Genomic DNA, 23,743 nt, shown 5'->3' on the forward strand with positions numbered 1-23,743 from the left:
TGGAGCATATCATGCTCCGATGCGCTCCAGTGCCCTGCGCTAGATCGCGCAGGGCACAGGCTCTTTTGTTTTCAATAACACACTGCCGGGCGGTAACTTCCCATTTTACTGGCTAGGGCAGAGCCAAATCCCGCCCATCAGTGCCGGTGACGTCACCGGGGTTCCTGTCAGCCCCATAGAGAACCCCGGTACGTCACCGGAACTCAGAAAAATGCCTTTGCCCTGTGCAATTTAGCGCAGGGCAAAGGAGAGCATCGGAGCATGAACTGCTCCGATGCTCATGTCAGGGGGGCTGCCTGGGTGAAAATGGAGGTATGTCCAGGTTCAGCTCTGAACCTGGACAACCCCTTTAACAATGCAGGTTAGATCATAAGATTATACTACAGTGAGTGGGGTCGGTGCATTTGAATAAAGGGACTGCACCGGTCCCCGCTGTCATTCCTAATACAGATGCCAACCCTCAGCCCCTGTATTGGGGGTCATTCACACTGCAGGGACACTGTTATGGAGGGATCTGTGGATGGCACATAGCATAAGATGCTATATATGTGTCATCCACAGATCCCCCCTATCACAGTGCCATCCAGAGATCCACATAACAATGCCATCCAGAGTTCCCCCATAACAGTGTCATCCAGAGATCCCCATAAAAGTGCCATCCACAGATCCCCCATAACAGTGCCATCCACAGATACCCCATACCAGTGCTATCCACAGATCCCTCATAACAGTGCCATCCACAGATCCCCATAACAGTGCCATCCACAGATTCCCCCCCCATAACAGTGCCATCCACAGATCCCCCCATAGCAGTGTCATCCACAGATTCACCCCATAAGTGTTTGGATCGCTTTGTTTCTTACACCGTTCACAGAATTCTTATGTACAGGATTCGTAGGATTTGAAATTCGAAAGATTTGATAAATTCGAGAACCTTTTCGGATTTGAATTCGAAAAAAATTTGATTCATCCCACCTCTACTAGTTTACATAGTTTTATTATGATACATATATTTAAAAATATTTAAAATCTATATATTAGAAATGAGTTGACTAGTCTGCATAACTAGGTATGGAGACTTTGCTGTCAATCAATAATTGGGACCATCCACATGACTCTTAAGCGTATTAAGAGCAGAGGTTTTATTGAATAAAATAGTTTTATTGTCCTGCCTGGCCTTTGATCTACAACATGTTGCCTGCAGATTGCACTGCATTTTCACAGTGATAGGTTTCCTTTGAACAGTTTGACTGATGTTGAGTAAAGTCCTAAGAGCATAAGGGGCACTTTTAATTCTGAATTAATTCATTCAGACCTAATCAATTCTGATGGATAGTTTGACCAAATCTGGGCCAAAACATTATCGTTATCTATCTATCTATTCAGAGATTTCTCTGTGCACTGGCTCTTTAAATTGCCAGCTGTGCAGTGAACTGCAAGGTAGTCCCCTTCACCATTTGGACCTCAATTTATTTGGACCCCCAATGATTAGAAAGTAATGGTGTAATATTTAATGGATTCAAAATCTATAAATATATAAGAACAATATATAAGGCAAATATTTGTGTGATAGTTACTTTGTATATAATGTTTTAGGTGGGACTAAAGCCCACCTATAATAATACATTAATGCCCAGGTGCCACTGCTTGTGCAATGTTTTATTCTCCCTATACTAAGAAAATAAGGTGTGAGATATCTATCTATCATATTATACCCTATGTGTTGCACTGTTTTTGGGTTACTGTTCCTCCAAAATTGATTTTGATAATGATGATAAAGCACACTGTAATTTGTGCAGGTCCTGTGATCACATGACCAGTCCTAAAGTCACTAAAGTGTGCTGCATACCTATTCATGTAAAAGAGGAGCAAATTTTATATATGAGTTTTTTGGTGCCACTGACGAGTTCAGGTGGTGTGTGCACTCCCCAGCTAAGAGTAGGGAAGGCGTCAGGACACTTGTAGCTGACAAACAGTGGCTCTGTAGTGGTATTGCAGCTGAAGCTATGAGAACTGTATACAGCGCAGAGAGAGGTACATAGGGACCCAGCAAAGTGCTATTGATCTAAAGGAAAAGTCAAATAACCAGCTAAGGCTACTTTCACACTTGCGTTGTTAATTCTGGTATTGAGATTTGGCAGAATTAAATGGATCATTTTTTATTTTACACATCAGGATGCATCCGTTCCGTTAGGATGCGGATGTGTCAAATCAAAATGGAAAGAAACGGACCCGTTACGAAATACATTGAAAGAAAAAAATCTGTCACCCCTGACTTACATTGTTTTAAGTGCCGGATAATTTTTTTTTTTCACTTTTTTTTTTACAACCGGACACAAAGTCGTAGCTTGCAGACATCCTGATGCATCCTAAACAGATCTTTCTCCATTCAAAATGCAAGAGGACTAAACGTAAATGTATTTTTTTCCGGTATTAAGATCCTTTGCCGGATCTCAATAGCGGAAAACAACAAAGCAAGTGTGAAAGTAGCGTAAGATAAAAGCAGAGGGAGGCTCCTACAGAGATAAGATGTCAATTTAAGAGCATTTAGGACACATTGCATGACCAGTTTAAGTTTGGTAATAAAGATGCAGTGTATTTATAGCGAGCTGCTAATGGCAGGACTATGGCAAGCTGCTACGGTAGGACTATCACAGGTGGAGGTGCTCAGGGCAGCCAAAAGACAGGGCCCTCAAGTTGGATCAAAACTGAGCTATCATTGTCAAGCGTGAAGGAGATATCTGTGCTACATATTGCAGAGGAAAGAGAGAATGATACTGATCATGGGCTGATGAACATCCCCACGCGAGGAGCTTAGCCATGGGCCATAGAACCTCTAACATGATGATGATACACTGTGTACAAAGCCATTAATACGTAGTCTGCATATAAGTTCTTGTTAAAACTGCTAAAACCACATTGCACATGTGCCTCTTTGTAAATATAACCAACTATAAATATTGTAACTGCTAAGCTCTTATGTTTGAATTGGGAAGCCATCAAGATTTGCACCTTGTAATTCAACTTTACCAGCTTTTTGGTCTTTTATCATACTCTACCATGCCTTTGCATGCACTGTCAAAGTTAGACCCCATCACCTTGCATTACAATGTAATGGATATAATCCTATTTTTTAGAAGGATAAGTCAATACTGTGAACCACAATGACGTATGCTGCTGTGATTTTCAAAATGTTTTCAGCAGTGTCAACATATCTTTTGAAAATGAAGCAGGTCAGCAGTGCAATAAGCTCACCATTTAATGACTTAACTGACTCTTCTGTTTATATACAGCAATACACCTTAAGAGATTACCTGATGAACGAACATTTCACTTGTTGGTAATCGGCAGTACATTTACAACACCAGATAATCGATAGCAAGAGTTCCTATGAATGCTCGCTAGCAATTATGTTTAAGATTCTTGGCCCATGTAAATGGCCCTTTAGTGACATTAACCACTTGCCGCACACGTAACGCCGACAGGCGTCCGCTCTCTCAGGGCTCAGCGACGCCTATTGGCATCATCTCGTAAGACCCGAGATTTCCTGTGAACGCTCACAGGAGCGCGCGTTTACAAGTTCAACTACAGCCTGCCGGCAGCGATCATTGGCTGGCAGGCTGTAGATTTAAAAAAAAAAACAATTAAATGGGTATGTCAGACGCTATTTTGTAAATAGCGTCTGATATACCTGCTACCTGCTCCTCTGGTGGTCCCTTTCGCTTGGATCGACCACCAGAGGACACAGGCAGCTCTGTAAGTAGCACCAATCACCACACACACACATTACACCCCCCTGTCACTTATTAACCCCTTATTAACCCCTGATCACCCCATATAGACTCCCTGATCACCCCCCTGTCATTGATCACCCCCCTGTAAGGGTCCCTTATCACCGTCAGTTACTTAGTTTAGGTAGTTAGCGCCCATCCCACCACACCGCAGTCACTGATTAGTCGCTGATTAGGGTCAACGCTGTCGCTAATCAGCACTAGTACTATATAGTATCTGTAAGTGATCAAGACTGGTTGAAAACAGATCTATATCAGTACATTAAGGTCACCTTAGGCTCTACAAAAAATGCAGTGTTCGCCCGATCAGGCCTGATCTTGTGCGCACACTTGCGTTCAGTCCACCCCGCCCGCAGTGACATAAATACCCCACAAGTGACCCCATTTTGGAAAGAAGGCACCCCAAGGTATTCCGTGAGGGGCATGGCGAGTTCATGGAAATTTTATTTTTTGTCACAATTTAGTGGAATATGAGACTTTGTAAGAAAAAAATAATCATTTTCCGCTAACTTGTGCCAAAAAAGAAAAATCTTCTATGAACTCACCATGCCCCTCATGGAATACCTTGGGATGTATTTTTTCCCAAATGGGGTTATTTGTGGGGTATTCATACTGCCCTGGCATTTTATGGGGCCCTAAAGCGTGAGAGGTAGTTTGGAATCCAAATGCGTAAAAAAATGCCCTGTGAAATCCTAAAGGTACTCATTGGAATTTGGGCCCCTTTGTGCACCTAGGCTGCAAAAAAGTGTCACACATGTGGTATCGCCATACTCAGAAGAAGTAGGGCAATGTGTTTTGGTGTGTATTTTTACATATATCCATATTGTGTGTGAGAAATATCTCTGTAAATGACAACTTTTTACATTTTTTTTATACAAAGTTGTCAATTTACAGAGAAATTTCTCTCACCCAGCATGGGTATATGTAAAAATACACCCCAAAACACATTGCCCTACTTCTTCTGAGTATGGCGATACCACATGTGTATCTTTTTTGCAGCCTAGGTGCGTAAAGGGGCCAACGAGTACCTTTAGGCTTTACAGGGTTGCTCACAATTTAGCCCCGGCCAAAATGCCAGAATAGTAAACACACCCCACAAATTATCCCATTTCAGAAAGTAGACACCAAGGTATTCACTGAGGGGTATAGTGAGTCAGTGGGAGATTTTTAATTTTTTTTGCCAGAAGTTAGCAGAAATGGAAACTTTATATATTTTTTTTTCCTTGGAAAGTGTTATTTTCCGTTAACTTGTGAAAAAAAAAAAAATCATACATAAACTCACCATGCCCCTCCGTGAATACTTTGGGGTGTTTTCTTTCGAAAATGGGGTCATTTGGGGGGTATTTATACTATCCTGGCATTGTAGCACCTCAAGAAACATGACAGGTGCTCAGAAAGTCAGAGCTGCTTCAAAATGCGGAAATTCACATTTTTGTACCATAGTTTGTACCAACGCTATAACTTTTGCTCAAACCAATAAATATACACTTATTGGATTTTTTTTATCAAAGTCATGTAGCACAATAAATTCTGACACAAACTTGTATAGAAATTTAATTATATTTGAACAATTTAACCAGAGAAAGTTAAAAATACACTTTTTTTAAGAAAATTGCAGTCTATTTTGATTAATATCAGAAAAACGAAAAATCTCAGCAGCGATTAAATACCACCAAAAGAAAGCTGTATTTGTGAGAAGAAAAGGAGATAAAATTAATTTGGGTGCCAAGTTGCATGACCGAGCAATAAACCGTTAAAGTTGTGAAGTGCCTATTTGTAAAAACGGCCCTGGTCACTAGGGGGGTATAAACCTGGTTAAAGAGGTTTTTCCAGTGGAATTATTTTTTAAAAAGATGATAAAAGTTTAAAATAGCAATCAATTATTGCTCACATCATGAATCCGGGCTGTCTGTGATTCTGAGACTGGTTGTGTTCCCATTGCTCTCCCCTTTTTATTCCTTGGCTCAACACACAGCAAATGGCTTGAACTGCTTGCTTGCCCAATCACTGGCTGAGCAGGTTGTCTAAGCCATTTCCAGTTTATTGAATTCTGAACCTGGAATTGTAGAGCACAGCAATGTGAGAATTGCAGCAACTGTGTATTGGTAGAATGAGATTTCAGGAGAAGTGTAGTCACTATGGTTGTTAGGCCTGCAATAGTAAACTTCCTATTATGCCCTGTCTCACACAGGGATTATAAGAAGAACTTGAATACATTTTGCCAAAGATCGCTATAGATAAACAATTGCAGCCGAACAGTGATCTAATAACACTTAAATACAAACTTAAAAAAGTTTAAAAAAAATATCTTTGTTAAAAAATAAAGAATTCAAGTGACCCCTTTTCCCATTTTACATATAAAAAAACAAAAACTTTTTTGACTGTAATATAATTGCAGTTAGTTGCCTGCAAGCGTGTGTCTCAGGCCTATAGCGCGTGCTGTGTCAACTACTGCCAGTGTCTCCAGTGCCACTCATATCTGATGTCATAGTAGATTACATTAAAAAAATTAAAATAAATTTTGACTGTGTTATAATAGCAGTTAGTTGTCTGCAAGCGTGTGTGTCAGGCCTACAGCGTCTACTCTGCCAACTTCTGCCAGTGTCACCAGTGCCACTCATATCTGGTGTCATAGTACATTACATTTTAAAAAATAAAATAAATTTTGACTTTAATATAATAGCAGTTAGTTGTCTGCAAGCGTGTGTGTCAGGCCTACAGCGTCTACTCTGCCAACTTCTGCCAGTGTCACCAGTGCCACTCATATCTGGTGTCATAGTACATTACATAAAAAATAAATAACATTTTGACTGTAATATTATAGCAGTTAGTTGTCTGCAAGCGTGTGTGTCAGGCCTACAGCGTCTACTCTGCCAACTTCTGCCAGTGTTATCAGTGCTACTCATATCTGGTGTCATAGTACATTACATAAAAAAATAATAATTTTGACTGTAATATAATAGCAGTTAGTTGTCTGCATGCGTGTGTGTCAGGCCTACAGAGTGTACTCTGCCAACTTCTGCCAGTGTCACCAGTGCTACTCATATCTGATGTTATAGTACATTACATTAAAAAAAACAAAAAACTATTTTGACTGTAATATAATAGCAGTTAGTTGTCTGCAAGCATGTGTGTCAGGCCTACAGCGTCTACTCTGACAACTTCTGCCAGTGTCACCAGTGCCACTCATATCTGGTGTCATAGTACATTACATTAAAAAAATAAAAATAAAAATTTGACTGTAATATAATAGCAGTTAGTTGTCTGCATGCGTGTGTGTCAGGCCTACAGAGTCTACTCTGCCAACTTCTGCCAGTGTCACCAGTGCTACTCATATCTGGTGTCACAGTACATTACATAAAAAAAACAATTTTGACTGTAATATAATAGCAGTTAGTTGTCTGCGAGAATGTGTGTCAGGCCTACAGCGTCTACTCTGCCAACTTCTGCCAGTGTCACCAGTGCCACTCATATCTGGTGTCATAGTACATTACATAAAAAAAAATATATATATATTTTGACTGTAATATAATAGCAGTTAGTTGACTGCAAGAGTGTGTGTCAGGCCTACAGCGTCTACTCTGCCAAACACTGCCAGTGTCACCAGTGCCACTCATATCTGGTGTCACAGTAGCTTGCATGCATAGTACAACTAAACTAATCTAAAAATAAATGACAGGCAGAGGCAGGCCACCCCGCAGGGGCCGTCGTGGTCATGGTGCTGTGATTCCCTTTGGCCCTAAAATAATGCCCAGTGTTCAGAGGCCACGTACCCTGAACTCGAAAAGTTCTGAGTACATAGTTGACTGGCTAACACAGGACACCCAATCTTCTACAGCTTCCGCTCGGAACCTTGACGCACCATGCTCCTCCAGCTCAGCTTTGGGCACCTCTCAAGTTACCACTCGCCCGCCTGCCGCCAGCACCAACACTAGCACCACAGCTGCTTCACTTGATCTTTCAGAGGAGTTATTTACACATCAGTTGGAAAAAATAAGTGATGCGCAACCATTGTTGCCAGAGGATGTAGATAACAGGGATATGTCTCAGTCAGGCAGCATTACACACATGGACGTACGGTGTGATGATGATGATGTTGTACCCGCTGCTGCTTCCTTTGCTGAGTTGTCAGATACAAGTGAAGCGGTTGATGATGACGATGTGTCCGTGGATGTCACATGGGTGCCCGCTCGAAGAGAAGAAGAACAGAGGGAAAGTTCGGATGGGGAGACAGAGAGGAGGAGGAGACGGGTTGGAAGCAGGGGGAGGTCGTAGTAAGGAGCTAGTGGCACAGTCATACAGTATGTATCGGCACCCGGGGTCAGCCAGACAGCACGCCAATCAACGCATGCTGTTGCCACCACCAGAATGCCGTCATTGCAAAGCTTAGCAGTGTGGTATTTTTTGTGTGTGTCTGCCTCTGATAACAACGATGCCAATTGCAACCCGTGCCAAAAGAAACTGAGTCGTGGGAAATCCAACACCCACCTAGGTACAACTGCTTTGCGAAGGCACGTGATCTCACATCACAAACGCCTATGGGATCAACACATGATGACAAGTACAAGCAGCACACAAGTTCAAAGCCACCATCCTCCTCCTGGTCCCGCATCTTCAGCCACGTCAACCACTGCTGTCCTCCTTGCCCCCTCTCAACCATCCGCCTCTCCGTCTCTTGCCTTGAGCAGTTCCTGCTCATCTTCCCACAGTCCGGTGTCTGTTAAGGAAATGTTTGAGCGTAAGAAGCCAATGTCACAGAGTCACCCCCTTGCCCGGCGTCTGACAGCAGGCTTGTCGGAACTCTTAGCCCGCCAGCTTTTACCATACAAGCTGGTGGAGTCTGAGGCCTTCAAAAAATTTGTAGCTATTGGGACACCGCAGTGGAAGGTACACGGCCGAAATTTCTTTTCACAAAAGGCAATCCCCAATCTGTACTCTATTGTGCAAAAGGAAGTCATGGCATGTCTGGCACACAGTGTTGGGGCAAGGGTCCATCTGACCACTGATACCTGGTCTGCAAAGCACGGTCAGGGCAGGTATATATGTGGCTCTGCAGAGGAGTTGGTGACACCGCCACGACTTGCAGGCAGGCCTGCTGCCACCTCCTCTACTCCTCTTACTCCATCCTCTTCGATAACCTCCTCGGCTGAGTCCTCTTCTGCTGCTGCGTCTTGCTCCACATCAACTGCACCCCCCCCCCCAGCTCCCTAGGGGCTATTCCACATCCCGGATACAACAGTGTCACGCCGTCAACTGGAGATCAGCAAAGTGGTGTGTGACAACGGAAGCAATTTGTTGGCGGCATTGAACTTGGGCAAGTGGACACATGTGCCGTGCATGGCACATGTGTTGAATCTGATTGTACAACGCTTTGTGCACAAGTACCCAGGCTTAAAGGACGTCCTCAAGTAGCCATTTCAGGCGTTCCTACACGGCCATGGTGCACTTTTCAGATATTCAGCGGCGAAACAACATGCCAGTAAGGCGCTTGATTTGCGACAGCCCGACACATTGGAATTCAACACTCCTAATGTTCGACCACCTGCTGCAACAAGAAAAAGCCATCAACGAGCTGGGAATTTTTTTGCCAAGTTACTGGACGCTCATGCGCAATGCCTGTAGGCTCATGTGTCCTTTTAAGGAGGTGACAAACCTGGTCAGTCGCACTGAAGGCACCATCAGCGACATCATCCCATTTGTTTTCCTCCTGGAGCGTGCCCTGCAAAGAGTGCTGGATCAGGCCATAGATGAGGTAGAAGTGGAAGAGTTGTGGTCACCATCACCACCAGAAACAGCCTTATCAGCCTTATCAGCATCGCTTGCTGGACCTGCGGCAACGCTGGAAGAGGAGTCTGACGAAGAGGAGGAAGAGGAAGAGGAGTCAGAGGAGGGATGTGGCTTTGAGGAGGAGGAAGACCAACCACAGCAGGCATCCCAGGGTGCTCGTTATCACCTATCTGGTACCCGTGGTGTTGTACGTGGCTGGGCGGAAGAACAGACCTTTAGTGAGATCAGTGAAGACGAGGAACGGGACATGAGGAGCTCGGCATCCAACCTTGTACAAATGGGGTCTTCCATGCTGTTGTGCCTGTTGAGAGACCCTCGTATAAAAAGGCTGAAGGAGAACGACCTGTACTGGGTGGCCACGCTACTAGATCCTCGGTATAAGCAGAAAGTCTGCCAGGAGTCTCAGTCCGGAAGAGGTGGGGGTCCGTAAGAGGGGACTGTCATTTGTACCGACCACGAGTTTCAGCCTCTTTACCTGGACGAAGGACCTCCACCTCTTCTTCAGGAGACTTAAGTGGCACAAGTTCTTCAGGATCTCTAATAGGGAGACGTGCAACAGGTGGGGTCTTGACGAAGGTGATTTCGGCGACTTGCAAAATTTAACTGCCCTCCATAAGGACCATAACCATGTCCCCGGTACTGGCCCTTTTACCACATTGAGGTCCAGCAGCAAAATGATGCCGCCCCCGGCCAATTATGAAAACGTTGACATCTTCCTTCAGATGGTCACGAACGAGCTTGAACAACTAGGACAAATGAGACCCAAATCCTTTAATCTCTCCGTCACGGAGATGCAGGCACTAAGGTCACTTGAAAAAGACTATACCATCGTCATCAAACCGTCGGACAAGGGCGGCAACCTAGTTGTCCTTGAGTGCAACCTATATATGCGGATGTGCCTGGATCTCCTGAAGGACAAAGAAGGATACGAGATCCTACCCACTAACCCGACCCAATTATTTCTAGAAGATCCGAGACAGATATTACAAACCGGCTTAAACAACAAAGTCATAAGCACGACCGAATTCCACTTTCTGTTACCGGCTAAACCTCTGATAGCCACCTTTTACGGGCTTCCCAAAATACATAAGGGGACAGCCCCCCTTAGAGGTCGCCCTATAGTTTTAGGCATTAATTCCCTAACCCAGAACTGTGGGGTATATCTTGATCGGGTGTTGGTGGAGTTCGTTGTGTCCCTCCCGGCCTACACGAGGGACACGATGGACTTCCTCAACAAAATTGACACCCTAAATCTCGACCCAAACTGCCTGTTGGCTAGCATAGACGTCAAATCATTATATAGTTCCATCCCACCTCAATGTGGACTGAGAGCCGTTGAGTACTTCCTCCGCACGAGGGGGGTACAATGTGCTTCACATAATGACTTCATCCTGAAATTGCTTGAGTTCACCCTGAAACATAATTGTTTCCTCTATAACGCGCGTTTCTACCACCAGCTCAGGGGGACGGCAATGGGCAGCCCATGTGCCCCATCTTATGCCAATCTCTTCCTGGGCTGGTGGGAGGACACCCTTGTCTTTCCCGATCACGTCGTCTGGTGGTCCGATAACATCCAGTTTTGGACGCGCTACATTGACGACGTGTTCATGGTGTGGAAGGGTGGACCAGCAGATTTCAAACGGTTTATTTATGACCTAAATAAAAACGAGGTGGGTCTCAAGTTCACTTACGAACTTGATTCAGAGAGTATCACCTTTCTAGATGTGAGAGTCACCAAACTAGGGGATAGGCTATCCACAAACATCTATAGGAAGAGCACGGCCACAAACTCCTTGCTTCATTGGAGTAGTCACCACCCGACTCCTCTCAAACGAGGCATACCCAGGGGCCAATACCTCCGGGTGAAGAGGAATTGTTCGAGCGAGGTGTCGTTCTTCAGTGAGGCAAGGAGTTTGCAGGAGAGACGTAGGGCCAGGGGTTACCCTCAACCAGTACTTCGAGATGCATTTAAGCATGCATCGGCAAGCGTTCGGACTGATCTGCTAGTCCCTAGACGCAGGTCTGTGGACTGCCCTCAGCCGGCACGAATCATCGCCGACTTCGATATCGCTAATCGGGAGGTCAGGCATGTACTCGATAAATACTGGCCGATTTTACGGATGGACCCAGATCTTTCAGAGATTGTAACTGAACATCCTGCTGTTTCTTATAGATCGTCTCATCTGCAGCCACTATTCACCACCAGTGAAAACGGGCACTTGGCTAGATCGCAAACCCGTGGGCGTTTTTAAATGCAGTAGATGCAAGGCATGTGACTACGTGTCCACTGCTAAAACTATCACCTGCTCGCCCACGGGGAAAACCTTTTCCGTCCCAGATTTTATCAACTGTCATTCTAAAGGGGTTGTATACCTTTGTCAATGCCTCTGCCCTTTGGACTATGTTGGGAAAACCGTGAGAAAATTAAGAAGGAGGATACTCGAGCACATTAATGATGCGATTAAAAAGAAGGTAACACCAGTGGCCACCCATGTTAATGAGTGTCATGGGGGCGACCCTACATCTCTCCGATTCATGGCTCTGGAGCTGGTACCTCCCTCTCCCCGCGGGGGTGACTGGGACAGGAGAATCCTGCAGAAAGAGAGCAAATGGATCCACAGACTTTGCTCCCAGTCCCCCGTGGCCTAAATGAGAGATTAACATTTTCATGTTTTCTTTGATTATGTAGGCTGGGGTCACTATCGCTCCGTTTTCCCATTGCCCTATTCCCTTTTCCCTGACCCATCCACCTATCTATTTTTAACTATATCCTTTTCCCTCATACCTTTCTAGCCCAAAAGTGGGATACCCCTGCCCCTACCCCTGCCCCTTCTTTCCCCTCCTCCCCTCCCCCTTTTTTTCCCCCTGTCCCGTAAGCATGTTAGGCCATCTTGAAAGCTTTGTCCCCATAACTTAGCCCTAAAGCACCCTAATGTTTAATTATCTTATAAAATGGACACTAAATGGTTCATTTTGTACCAGTATGCCCCCCCCCCCTCATCACGAAGGGTTGGCATGTATCAGTGAAGTTGACGCTCTCCACTATATCCCCAGGCTGTTCTCCCCTTCCCCCTCCGTACTATCTCCCTTCTATCCGACCCCTAAATGGGGGCTTCTTTCTGTCCCTCCTTATTAGGGCTGTATTTTGTCCCATGAGAGGTTAATGCGGCTCCTCCGGTTACATGTCACTATTCACCCTTTTTACTGGTTAACGCCCACTTGCGGGATACACCAGCCTCCCTTATCTGAGTTGGAGCGCACACGACGAGGGACCGGAAGTGCAGTGCGTTCCAATGGCCGGATATACGTTACGGTACATTAATAGGCAGATATTCACCAACCGGAAGTAGGCACCTCTGCGTGCGCTCCACAGTGGAACGCACGCCTCTATCGAGGATCACCGCCGGCCAGCGGAAGTTACAACAGCATGGCCAGGCAGAAATTTGATCTGGGACTAGTACAGGAGGGATATTTAAATGGGGCTTAGACTGAGAAACACAATATTGGACCCAGAGGAGGAGACTTTATGGAGGACCAGACACGGCCGAAACCGGATGTAAGTAAACTCTGGGCATCTGACCTTTATTCTTTGGATATGGATGATTGGTAACCCGGTATCCTTTGTAATACAGGAGACACATCGTAACCAATTGTCCGATATCAGTCTGGATTTTTCCATTGAGGGGCGAATCATAAGGTAGCCTTCTGTAAAGTTGGGGTGTTGTATGTTTGTATGTATATAGGCTAGATCTATGCATCGGTTCTATTAGCAAGGTCATATGCTCTCATTCCACAGCCATAATACCTAAACTGCATCCCCTGGTCTGAGATTCGACCCGCAGGGTAATGAATATGGTTGCAATCTGACTATCGTAGCTAAATTTGACGTACTACCATACACCTAGTGCACTGCACTGAATTGGAGACCTGGCACCCTATGGACACAGTGAGTGCCCCTCCGATTACGGTGCTTAATTGGTGATGGTCTTACTTTTTAATGCATCTAACATTTCAGCATTTCCTATATATACATGTGTCTTTTTCTTTTACAGAGGCTCTTCCTCTATCCATGACCACCTCGAGATTTTTATCCGTTCTCTGAGTAGTCATCAAACCGTATGTGTTTCTTCCTCCTTTATATAATATTGCTGGGTCCAATATAACATGTAATGACACCGTGGCATCAACAACGGTGTGCTAAACCCGTTTAACGGAGTTCGGTGTATTTACCTGCGCTCCGTCCTCTTTGACTATCCAAATGTATTTGTTTTTTGACTATCCATATATCTTTTTTTCATCACCCCCTGATGATCCCACATTGTGGGGGAAACGCATCTGGGTTTTTCAGCTTAATATCCTAACTATCACATTAATTATTTGGGTGTGTTTTAGATTACTCGGGTGTACCTTGTACCTCTTGATGTGTTCTCACATCAACAGGGCTGTATACATAGGGTATCTCCTATCTATATGTTTGTGTGTTTGTCTCTTTAATAGGTAGTCCACCTACGTAGCTAGCATCCACCACCTGTCATTTTCGAGGGAATGATAGGAGGCGGTAGTTAAGGCTTGAGGACAGAGAGTCCCCACCATCAGGGGGCGTCTCTGGGCTGAGGTGTAGTTTAGGGTATTTGTGTAGGGACACTACTCCCCCACCCATCAACAGCTCACTCAACCCCTGGTGGATCTACCTTCAAACAGTGTAGTTGAGTTTGTCATGTCATACGTGTTAAAATTTCATTAAAGTATTTATTTTTCAAGGGTTGACTTTATTGCTGGACTAGGTTGATTTTGTACGTTTAACCCAATACTATCCCTTATCATATAACTGCTGGACTTTTATAAGCAGAAAGTGCCTGAAATGTTACCGAATTACTGGAAGTTGGAAAGGATGCAGCAGTTCCAAAATAAATTAAAAAGAATGCTTTACACAGCGTATAAGCGTGATGTCACAGCACAAAGGCAATCTAACAGGGGAAGAGGTGAAAGTAATTCTCCTCCTACCACGACCACGCCGGCAAGGACAGGACACTTTACAGACGTGTTGTTGATGGAGGACATGCAGAGCTTTTTAAGTCCTACGCATCGCCACAGCCCTTCGGGGTCCACCCTCAGAGAACGACTCGACCAACAGGTAGCAGACTACCTCGCCTTAACTGCAGATATCGACATTCTGAGGAGCGATGAACCCCTTGACTACTGGGTGTCAAGTGTCCTGTCAGAAAGGACCTTCAGTGCAGCACGAGGTATTGTCACTGAGAAGAGAAGTCGACTAGGTCAAAAAAGTCTAGATTACTTCACCTTTATTAAGATGAATGAGGCATGGATACCGAAGGGACTGACAGTGGGCAATACCTTTGACTAAAAAAGGCCTGATGAGATGAGCTGCCTTGGGCTAAAAATGGTCGACACGCTGCTGTATTTTATCTCTGCATGCCGGATGACTTGCGTGACTTCTCCGCCACCAACTAGGGTTCAAGCCGCAATGTTTTAGTGCACTTTCTGCCTGGAAAACACCAATTTTTCTGGCTGCTGCTACAGCAGCGGCTGCAACAATACCTAATTTTTCAGGCACGTGTACATGCCTAATTTTTCTGGCCTCTGGTGCTACACCGTGGCTGCAAAAACAAAACCAAAAAAAAGGCACATACATGTGTCAGTTCCCCTTTGTGATCGTTACCTTGTTGTGGTGAAGGGGCTTGCGTATCACAATGAAGCAACCACCTCTATGAGTGTGTTGGCAATGGCAATGTTGGCACACCCCAGATGATAAGGTCGTTGCTTCATTGTGAACAGACCAAATGCGATTGGCTGGAAAATTTTGCATAGAAAAAACATTAATTTTCTTTGTGATCATCTAAGGTGATAATTAAAGCCTACTAGGTCAACAATGGGCCCACACTGCAGAATAATTGTTTTCTGGGTCACTTAACTGTCACTGAACTACCTCAGCATGACCATAGGCTTTGAAAAAAAACCATTGCCTGCAATCTCCCAAACGTGCGCACGAGCGCAGTCATCACTACACCAAGATTGAGGCATAGAGGAATAAAATTTATGTAATGAGTGTGTCAACTATTGACAACTCTTTGCGGCTGTCTAAAATCTATTCCATACATGTCCCCTGATAGGGGACGTAACAGGGATTAAACTGATAAGAATAGTACTACTTAACACACCACTCATATCTGGTGGCACAGTACATTGCACGGCACATGCGCTGTGCCCCAAATTGGAAGTAGGAGGACCAACCAAGCATCTTTTTCCATCTCCCGGTTCCTAAAATCTATTCCATAGACCGGCCCCTGATAGGGGACGTAACAGGGATTAAACTGATAGAAATAGTACTACTTAACACACCACTCATATCTGGTGGCACAGCACATTGCAAGGTGTAAGCACAGTGCCCCAAATTGGAAGTAGCAGGACCAACCAAGCATCTTTTTCCATCTCCCGGTTCCTAAAATCTATTCCATACACGTCCCCTGATAGGGGACGTAACAGGGATTAAACTGATAGGAATAGTACTACTTAACATACCACTCATATTGGGATTGCACAGTACATTGCACGGCGCACGTGCATTGCCCCAAATTGGAAGTAAGAGGAACGACCAAGCATCTTTTTCCATCTCCCGGTTCCTAAAATCTATTCCATACACCGGCCCCTGATCGGGGAAAAAACAGAGATTAAACTGGTAAGAACTGATTTTTTTTTATGAAAAAAAAAAGAGGACAGCCTCTGTGGAGCTGGGTATTTTTTGGCCGCGTTACTGAACGCTCATGCACAATGGCTGTAGGCTCATGCGTCCTTTTGCGGAGGTGACAAACCTGGTCAGTCAAACCCAAGGCAACATCATCGACCTCATCCCATATGCGTTTTTCTGGAACGTGCCCTGCGAAGAGTGCTGGATCAGGCCGTAGATGAGCATGAAGAGGAAGAGTTGTGGTCACCATCACTACCAGAAGCAGCCTTGTCGTTGGTCGATTGCTGTACCTGTGGCAACCCAGAGAGAGGAGTCTGAAGAAGAGGAGTCAGAGGAGGAAGGTGGCTTTGAGGAGGTGGAAGACCAACCACAGCAGGCGTCCAAGGGGCCTTGTTGTCACCTTTCGGGGGCCCTTGGTGTTGTATGTGGCTGGGTGGAGGAAGAGATTTTCAATGACGTCAGTGAGGACAAGGAACGGGACATGGCTAGCTTGGTATCCAACCTTGTGCAAATGGGGAGTTTGCGGTTTTGCAAATGGACTGTTTGCAGTTGTTTGCGGTGCGTTAAATGGGTAGTTTGGTCTGTCAGAGTTTGGTCTGTCACTGTGAAGCAGGCGTAACCCTTGCACTACCTGATCGATACAACATCATACCTGATCGTATACACACACTGGATGTTTTAAAGCACATTATTCCAAACAATTTAGGAATTTTAGGTGATTTATGCCCTTTATGGATTAAAACCTGACTCTGCGTCAACTGCATAATTTTCCATGAGAGTTTTGCCATGGATCACCCTCCGGCATGCCACAGTCCAGGTTTTAGTCCCCTTGAAACAACTTTTCCATCACTATTGTGGCCTGAAGGAGTCCCTGTGGGTTTTAAAATTCGCCTGCCCATTAAAGTCTAATTTTCGCAAACATTTGCGAAAATTTGCGTTCGCCAATGGAAAATTTTATGTTCGCAACATCTCTATTGATGAATAGCCATGATTTGCATTCTGCTTTTTCTAATAAATAGAAAAGGCTGCATTAGTGGAGCAGATCTTGCTCTATAGCAGACACAACTATTTAATAGGGGTATTTCCAACTGTGACATTGATAGCAATTTGCTAATCTATGCTGTCGATGTCAAATAAGTGCCGGTCCCACCTCTGGGAATTGCTCCCATCTCCAAAACAGGGCTCTAGAAATGAGGAAACCACACACTGCAGATGTACAACTTGCTCTCCAATCATCGCTATGCAACTCCTGAAATTAGCCAAGTGCCCAAAAGACTCATAGCAGTGAACAGATGGTCACTTTAATGCAATTTGCATGGACACTTTAAAATGCAATTTCTTATATTACTATAATGTGTTTTTGGTGGCTATATCTTTATATTGAGGCTTTCCATATTCTAGGGGCATTTACTATAGAACATGGTGGACGTGCATGCACGACTGCCCTCCCATTCTGGATATACAGTAGGAATGGGTCCTAGAGGTTGGACTGACACCTAACATTGATGGCATATCCAAGTCATATGGGAATGCACCTTACATTTTAGGGTATAAATACAATAAAATATGTGCATAATTAAAGACAGTAGTATAATTTTATGCCGTCAAAAAACTGGCGGTATACACTGTAATTATGACATAAAAAGAGTAAACAGTTTAAACCAGTAATGTCAGAAGATTTTAAGATGAGGTTTTTAAGAGTTTTTATTTTTGATTTAATTATAAGAAAACAATGCCTACAAGTGCAAACCTATTATACAACATTTTCATAATTTAATTTGCTTACCTGGTGACAGATTTCATGTACAATGACCATGGTGACATCCAATAAGTATGAAATTGAAGAAATGCTTTGGTCAAGAAGAATTCTTTGCTCCACAAATACACTTAATCCCCAATTTTCCATTGCAGCATAAGGGTGTTTTGGTACAGCTAACAAATCTACAATTATAAAAATGAACATGTTTTTGCAAAGACAATTTTATCAAGCATAAGCACACAATACTCAGAGCCTAATGCCCACATATATTAAGTAGAACAGGTTTTTCAGTTTTAGAAAGAATAATAGACTATTCACCTATAGATTTCATCCCAACAAATTCTAAGTGAAGAAAACTTGTTTGACATACATCCTTTGCAAAATAAGACTGCTTCTTATAGACATTATCCTACTGTGCCTACTGTGAAATACAACCCTACCAAAACACGGACATCGGCAATGTGCTTTCCGCATTTTGCGGATCCGCACATTGCCAGAAATATATAGAAAATGTATTTTCTTGTCCACAATTGCGGACAAGAATAGGACATGTTCTATAGGCTCTACAAAAAACGCAATGTTCGCCCGATCAGGCCTGATCTTGTGCGCACACTTGCGTTCAGTCCGCCCCACCGCAGTGACAGAATTTTTTTTTCTGATCACTGCAAAACCCCCAGCAATCAGCTAGTTAAGGTCTATTCTAATTTAACATATACTTTAGGTGCACATTTATTATGTCAAATTTGTAAAATATTTCTTGTAACCTACACATAGTGTCAGGTTACAGGCATTCTTTGTGACCTGACGCTATGCAACATCACGTCATAGCACAGAGCGGCCAGAGTGGCAATGGTGGCCAGAACAGGACAGGTGAGTTGATTTTTGTTCTGAGTTCTGATATGAGGTCTGATTAAGATTGGGGGACTGAGCTGGGGTCTAATTAACATTGGGAGTCTGATCTGAGGTCTGATAGGGGATCTGATTACATTGGGGGTCTGATCTGAGGTCTGATTGGAGGATTAAGTTAGAGTCCAATTAACTCTAGTGGGTCTGATCTTATGTATGATTGGGGTTCTGATTAAAATTGGGAATCTGATCTAAAGTCTGATCGGGTGTCTGAGCTGGGGTCTGATTAACATTGGGGGACTTATATGAGATCTGATTGGGAGTCTCACTAACATTGAGGGTCTAAGCTGGGATCTAATTAACATTGAGGTCTGACCTGAGGTCTGATTAAGGGTCTGATTGAGGATCTAATTAACATTGGGGTTTTGCTTGAGGCTCTGAGCTGAGGTCTGATTGATATTAAAGGTTCTGATCTAAAGTCTAATTACAATTGAGGGTTTTATTGGAAGTCTAGTCTGAAGTCTGATAAAAATTACTTTTTTCTTATTTTCCACCTCTAAACCTAGGGGCATCTTATGGGCAGTTGAAATTTTTGTATCTCCATCTATCTGTCTCCTGTTTGCCAACAATCACTGTAACTACACAGCTATTTCCTCACTTTTATCACTTTAAGATATAACACATTTACCTAAACTGCATTAAGACTGTTACATAAAATGTCTTAATTTTTTTTCTATTAAGAACACTATATTTGAGGTTCTTGTCCCTAATAAATACCCAGTAAAACATCTCAGTGCTCAGTGCCTACAATTGGATTTCTACGGAGTGCTACGGACAATAAAAGCATATAGTGTAATAAATCCTTTCACATTTAGAGATGCTGTGATGCATTTATTAGGCTTTTATTGCAAAGGTGAATACTTAAAAGTTTAGTGCATTTTCAAAATTCTCTCTCTATCAGAAAATTAAAATACTATGTTGTAGAAGAATATGATTCTACATACTTATTCTAATTTATGCTAAATTTTTTATCCCATCTATATGAAGAGACTGTAGCGATCTCATTTAAAAAGATTACTGCCTAACTGTTAAGCAACATTTTACAATTCCACACTGTTACATAATAATATGACACATTTTGGAATGTAGTTTTAAATGAATTTGATGGGATTAATTATTATGTTAGTATTATATAGATACATATTATATATATATATATATATATATATATATATATATATATATATATATCCAGAAAATCACAGGGCAGCACTTCTAGCTTTAAGCAGTTCAGGTGCCAGCATTATCCCCTTGGTCCTGGGGTCCAAACACAATCCAGATAAATGTAACGCAGCACTCCTTGGATAAAAAAGTGAAAATGTTGATACAGGCAACGTTTCAGCTCTCTCACAGAGCCATTATCATGCCAAACCACTTGGCTTGATAATGGCTCTGTGAAAGAGCTGAAACGTTGCCTGTATCAACATTTGTTGAATAAATACCACATTTTTTCACTTTTTTATCCAAGGAGTGCTGCATTATATATATATATATATATATATATATATTTATTATTACACATAGATTGGTTTATTTCAAGTGTTTATTTTAATGCTGATGATTATGGCTTATAGCTAATGAAAACTCAAAAGTCAGTGTTTTAGAGTATACAATAGTGTTAGATAAGACAAATTAAAAAAATGATTTTTGATATAGAAATATTGGCCTATTTGAGCTATACGATGCCTCTGCTCTTTATTGTTACAGACAAAGCCACTAACCTCTTCCTCTGATGTTACATCCACCTCAGCAACCAAATGTGGCTCCCAGGTCTTGTCCAACACTCAATCATCATTATCATCCTCACCTTCCATGCCACTTTCATCCAACTGTAATATGTCATTGTATGGTCCTTGTACCCCCCTCCCAATTCCCTGCTCTGTTTACCCTGAATGACACTGTTGCTACCACTGCTGCTACTGTGGCTACAAATGCTACTACAACCCTTACCACCAACATAGCTATGCATTTGGTCACATACCTCCACCTGAACCTACAGGCCTCTCTCATCTTTTTAAGTGGGAGAGCTTGCACAATTGGTGGCTGACTAAGTACTTTGTTGCCCCACTGTATAACCTGCACAACATCCTGTTGTTAGTGAGAGTAGTGAGACTTTTGGTCCATATTCTCATCATCATCATTCTTTGTTCTCAATACTAATGTGGTGCCTTTCAGAACCCAGGGAGAATTGTGTTTTATTACCACTACTACTGGCCAGATGGATGATGCTGCTACTTCTGCTATTACCCACATTTTGACTCTCCGGTGACAAGCCTGGGTCTTTTATTTTCCAATCTTCCATTTTCCAGACATTTTATTATTAAATATATAACTAAAAGGTATATTATGTTTTATTAAGTTTTAGTATGAAATATCTAACTAAATATATAACTTAAAAGTCTATGCCTATTCTGGTTCATTGGTCTTTTACCTCTTTCCTTACTTTTTAGATTTTTATTTATTTATTTTGTCCTACAAATATATAGTATTTTCCATAAAATATGTTTAAAAAGTAAATAAACTGGTAACCAGGGATGATATTTTGGGAACACTGTTAGTCTGCTACATTCAAAGTTATCTTCTGCTACTGGAGACATAACAGGATCTTCAGAGAAGAACACTGGACACATGGATTATGATAGTAAACTTTCTTAGAAAGTAATACATTTGAAAACTATACTTTTTCTTTTTCCAATCATTTTTTATTTCAAGAAAGCTCTATCGAGGGAATTTGAATTGAATATCCTACAGAACTACTAAGAATATTGACTTGCTGTTTATGGCATCTGCTATAATGTTAGCTAAAAAAAAATAGCATAAATATGACAAAAATAAATACTATCTTTTTATATAAAAATAGAAAATAACCTTCATTTATACTTTACTTTATTTAAGTAAAACATTAGGAAAGGAGAATATTGTTCTTTATTTCTTTTCTACATCATATTTTACTTGGTGCAAGATAAAGAATTATGCATTCATAGGGATGAGTAATGGACTAGTATAATCCAAATCACTTAGGTAATTTAAATATGCAGACTAGACAATGAAACACATTGTGTGGATTTATAAGTACCATTCATGTAATCCATTCTGTATATATGTTATATAGCATCCTTAATTCAATACATTCATTGTGATATGCTAGAGCATGTAATAAATGTCAAGAAAGTTATATACATATAAATATATATGTGCTCAAAAGCAACCAAAGCCCAATACTTCATCATCTCAAGTAGAATTTTAAGTTGCACATCAAAAAGACATATTAGTGATACAAAGGAGGCTATTGGTGCATTTTTATTGTTCCTCATTACAGAAAAAAATGTATTACCTAACATTAAAAGGCATAAACAATGGATTGATTTCATGGAGCTTTTGATATAAACAGCAGCTGCTGTATGTCTTGCGAATTTTACAGGTCCCAAGAGAAATACTTAAAGTGGGCAAAAAACAATCAGGATGGAAAATATTGTAATTGCAACTAGTTTAAAAATGAAAATATAATTCAAGAACATTGTCTACACTTTTTCTAAGCACTATGTTAAATAATCTTGATAAAAAACAAACAAAAAAAAAACACTGATAAACTAAAGTTGATATCATCTCCCATGTGCAATAAGAAAGTACAACTTGAATAATTCCCCACTGGAGCAATGTTAGCCTTAAACATACAGTGTCCCAACCCAAGATCCTATTTGTCTATTATCAGTTTGATTTCCATATGTACAGTTGTGTTCAAAATTATTCAACCCCCACTGAAATTTAGTGTTTTGGCCAGTTTGACATTGATTTTGATCATTTCAGTCATCTTGTTTGCAATTAAATCAAAGAGGCACTTGAAAGTCAGACAAATATAACATAACATTTATAATGAAATAACCACAAATGTCTTTTCTGTGCTCACATCATTATCAGTTTTATTCAACCCCCAAGTGACATTCAATCTTAGTACTTAGTACAACATCCTTTTCCAGTTATAACAGCTTTTAAACGTGAAGCATAGCTTGACACAAGTGTCTTGCAGCGATCTACGGGTACCTTCGCCCATTCTTCATGGGCAAAAGCCTCCAGTTCAGTCACATTCTTAGGCTTGCGCGCTGCAACTGCTTTAAGTCCCACCAGAGGTTCTCAATCGTATTTAAGTCTGGTGACTGCGATGGCCACTTCAAAATGTTCCAGCCTTTAATCTGCAACCATGCTCTAGTGGATTGGAGGTATGCTTGGGATCATTGTCCTATTTGAAAGGTCCAACGTCTCCCAAGCCTCAGGTTTGTGACGGACTGCATCACATTTTCATCCAATATCTCCTGGTACTGAAGAGAATTCATGGTACCTTGCACACGCTGAAGCTTCCCTGTACCTGTAGAAGCAAAACAGCCCCAAAGCATGATTGACCCCCCGCCATGCTTCACAGTAGGCAAGGTGTTCTTTTCTTCATAGGCCTTGTTCTTCCTCCTCAAAACATAGCGTTGATCCATGGGCCCAAACAGTTCTAATTTTGTTTCATTGGTCCACAGAACACTATCCCAAAACTTTTGTGGTTTGTCCACATGACTTTTGGCATACTGCAGTCGACTCTTCTTATTCTTTGGAGACAGCAAGGGGGTGCGCCTGGGAGTTCTGGCATGGAGGCCTTCATTACGCAGTGTGCGCCTTATTGTCTGAGCTGAAACTTCAGTACCCACATCTGACAAATCTTTTTTCAGTTCCTCAGCAGTCACACGGGGACTTTTCTCCACCTTGCGCTTCAGGTAGCGCACAGCAGTCGAAATCAGCATCTTCTTTCTGCCA

At 42.4% G+C, this 23,743-nt stretch overlaps 1 protein-coding gene across 1 annotated transcript in view; it reads right to left on the reverse strand.

Annotated features, from left to right (window-relative positions):
* TRHDE (thyrotropin releasing hormone degrading enzyme) overlaps positions 1 to 23,743 on the reverse strand; it is a 1,265,007-nt gene that overhangs the window by 698,858 nt on the left and 542,406 nt on the right. The window contains exon 4 of the mRNA XM_044280434.1: positions 18,071 to 18,225. Coding sequence (XP_044136369.1) covers positions 18,071 to 18,225 — 155 coding nt within the window. The remainder of the gene's footprint in view (positions 1 to 18,070; positions 18,226 to 23,743) is intronic.

This window comes from Bufo gargarizans, chromosome 2 (assembly GCF_014858855.1).
Source record: "Bufo gargarizans isolate SCDJY-AF-19 chromosome 2, ASM1485885v1, whole genome shotgun sequence".
In the NCBI taxonomy this organism is placed as follows: domain Eukaryota; kingdom Metazoa; phylum Chordata; class Amphibia; order Anura; family Bufonidae; genus Bufo; species Bufo gargarizans.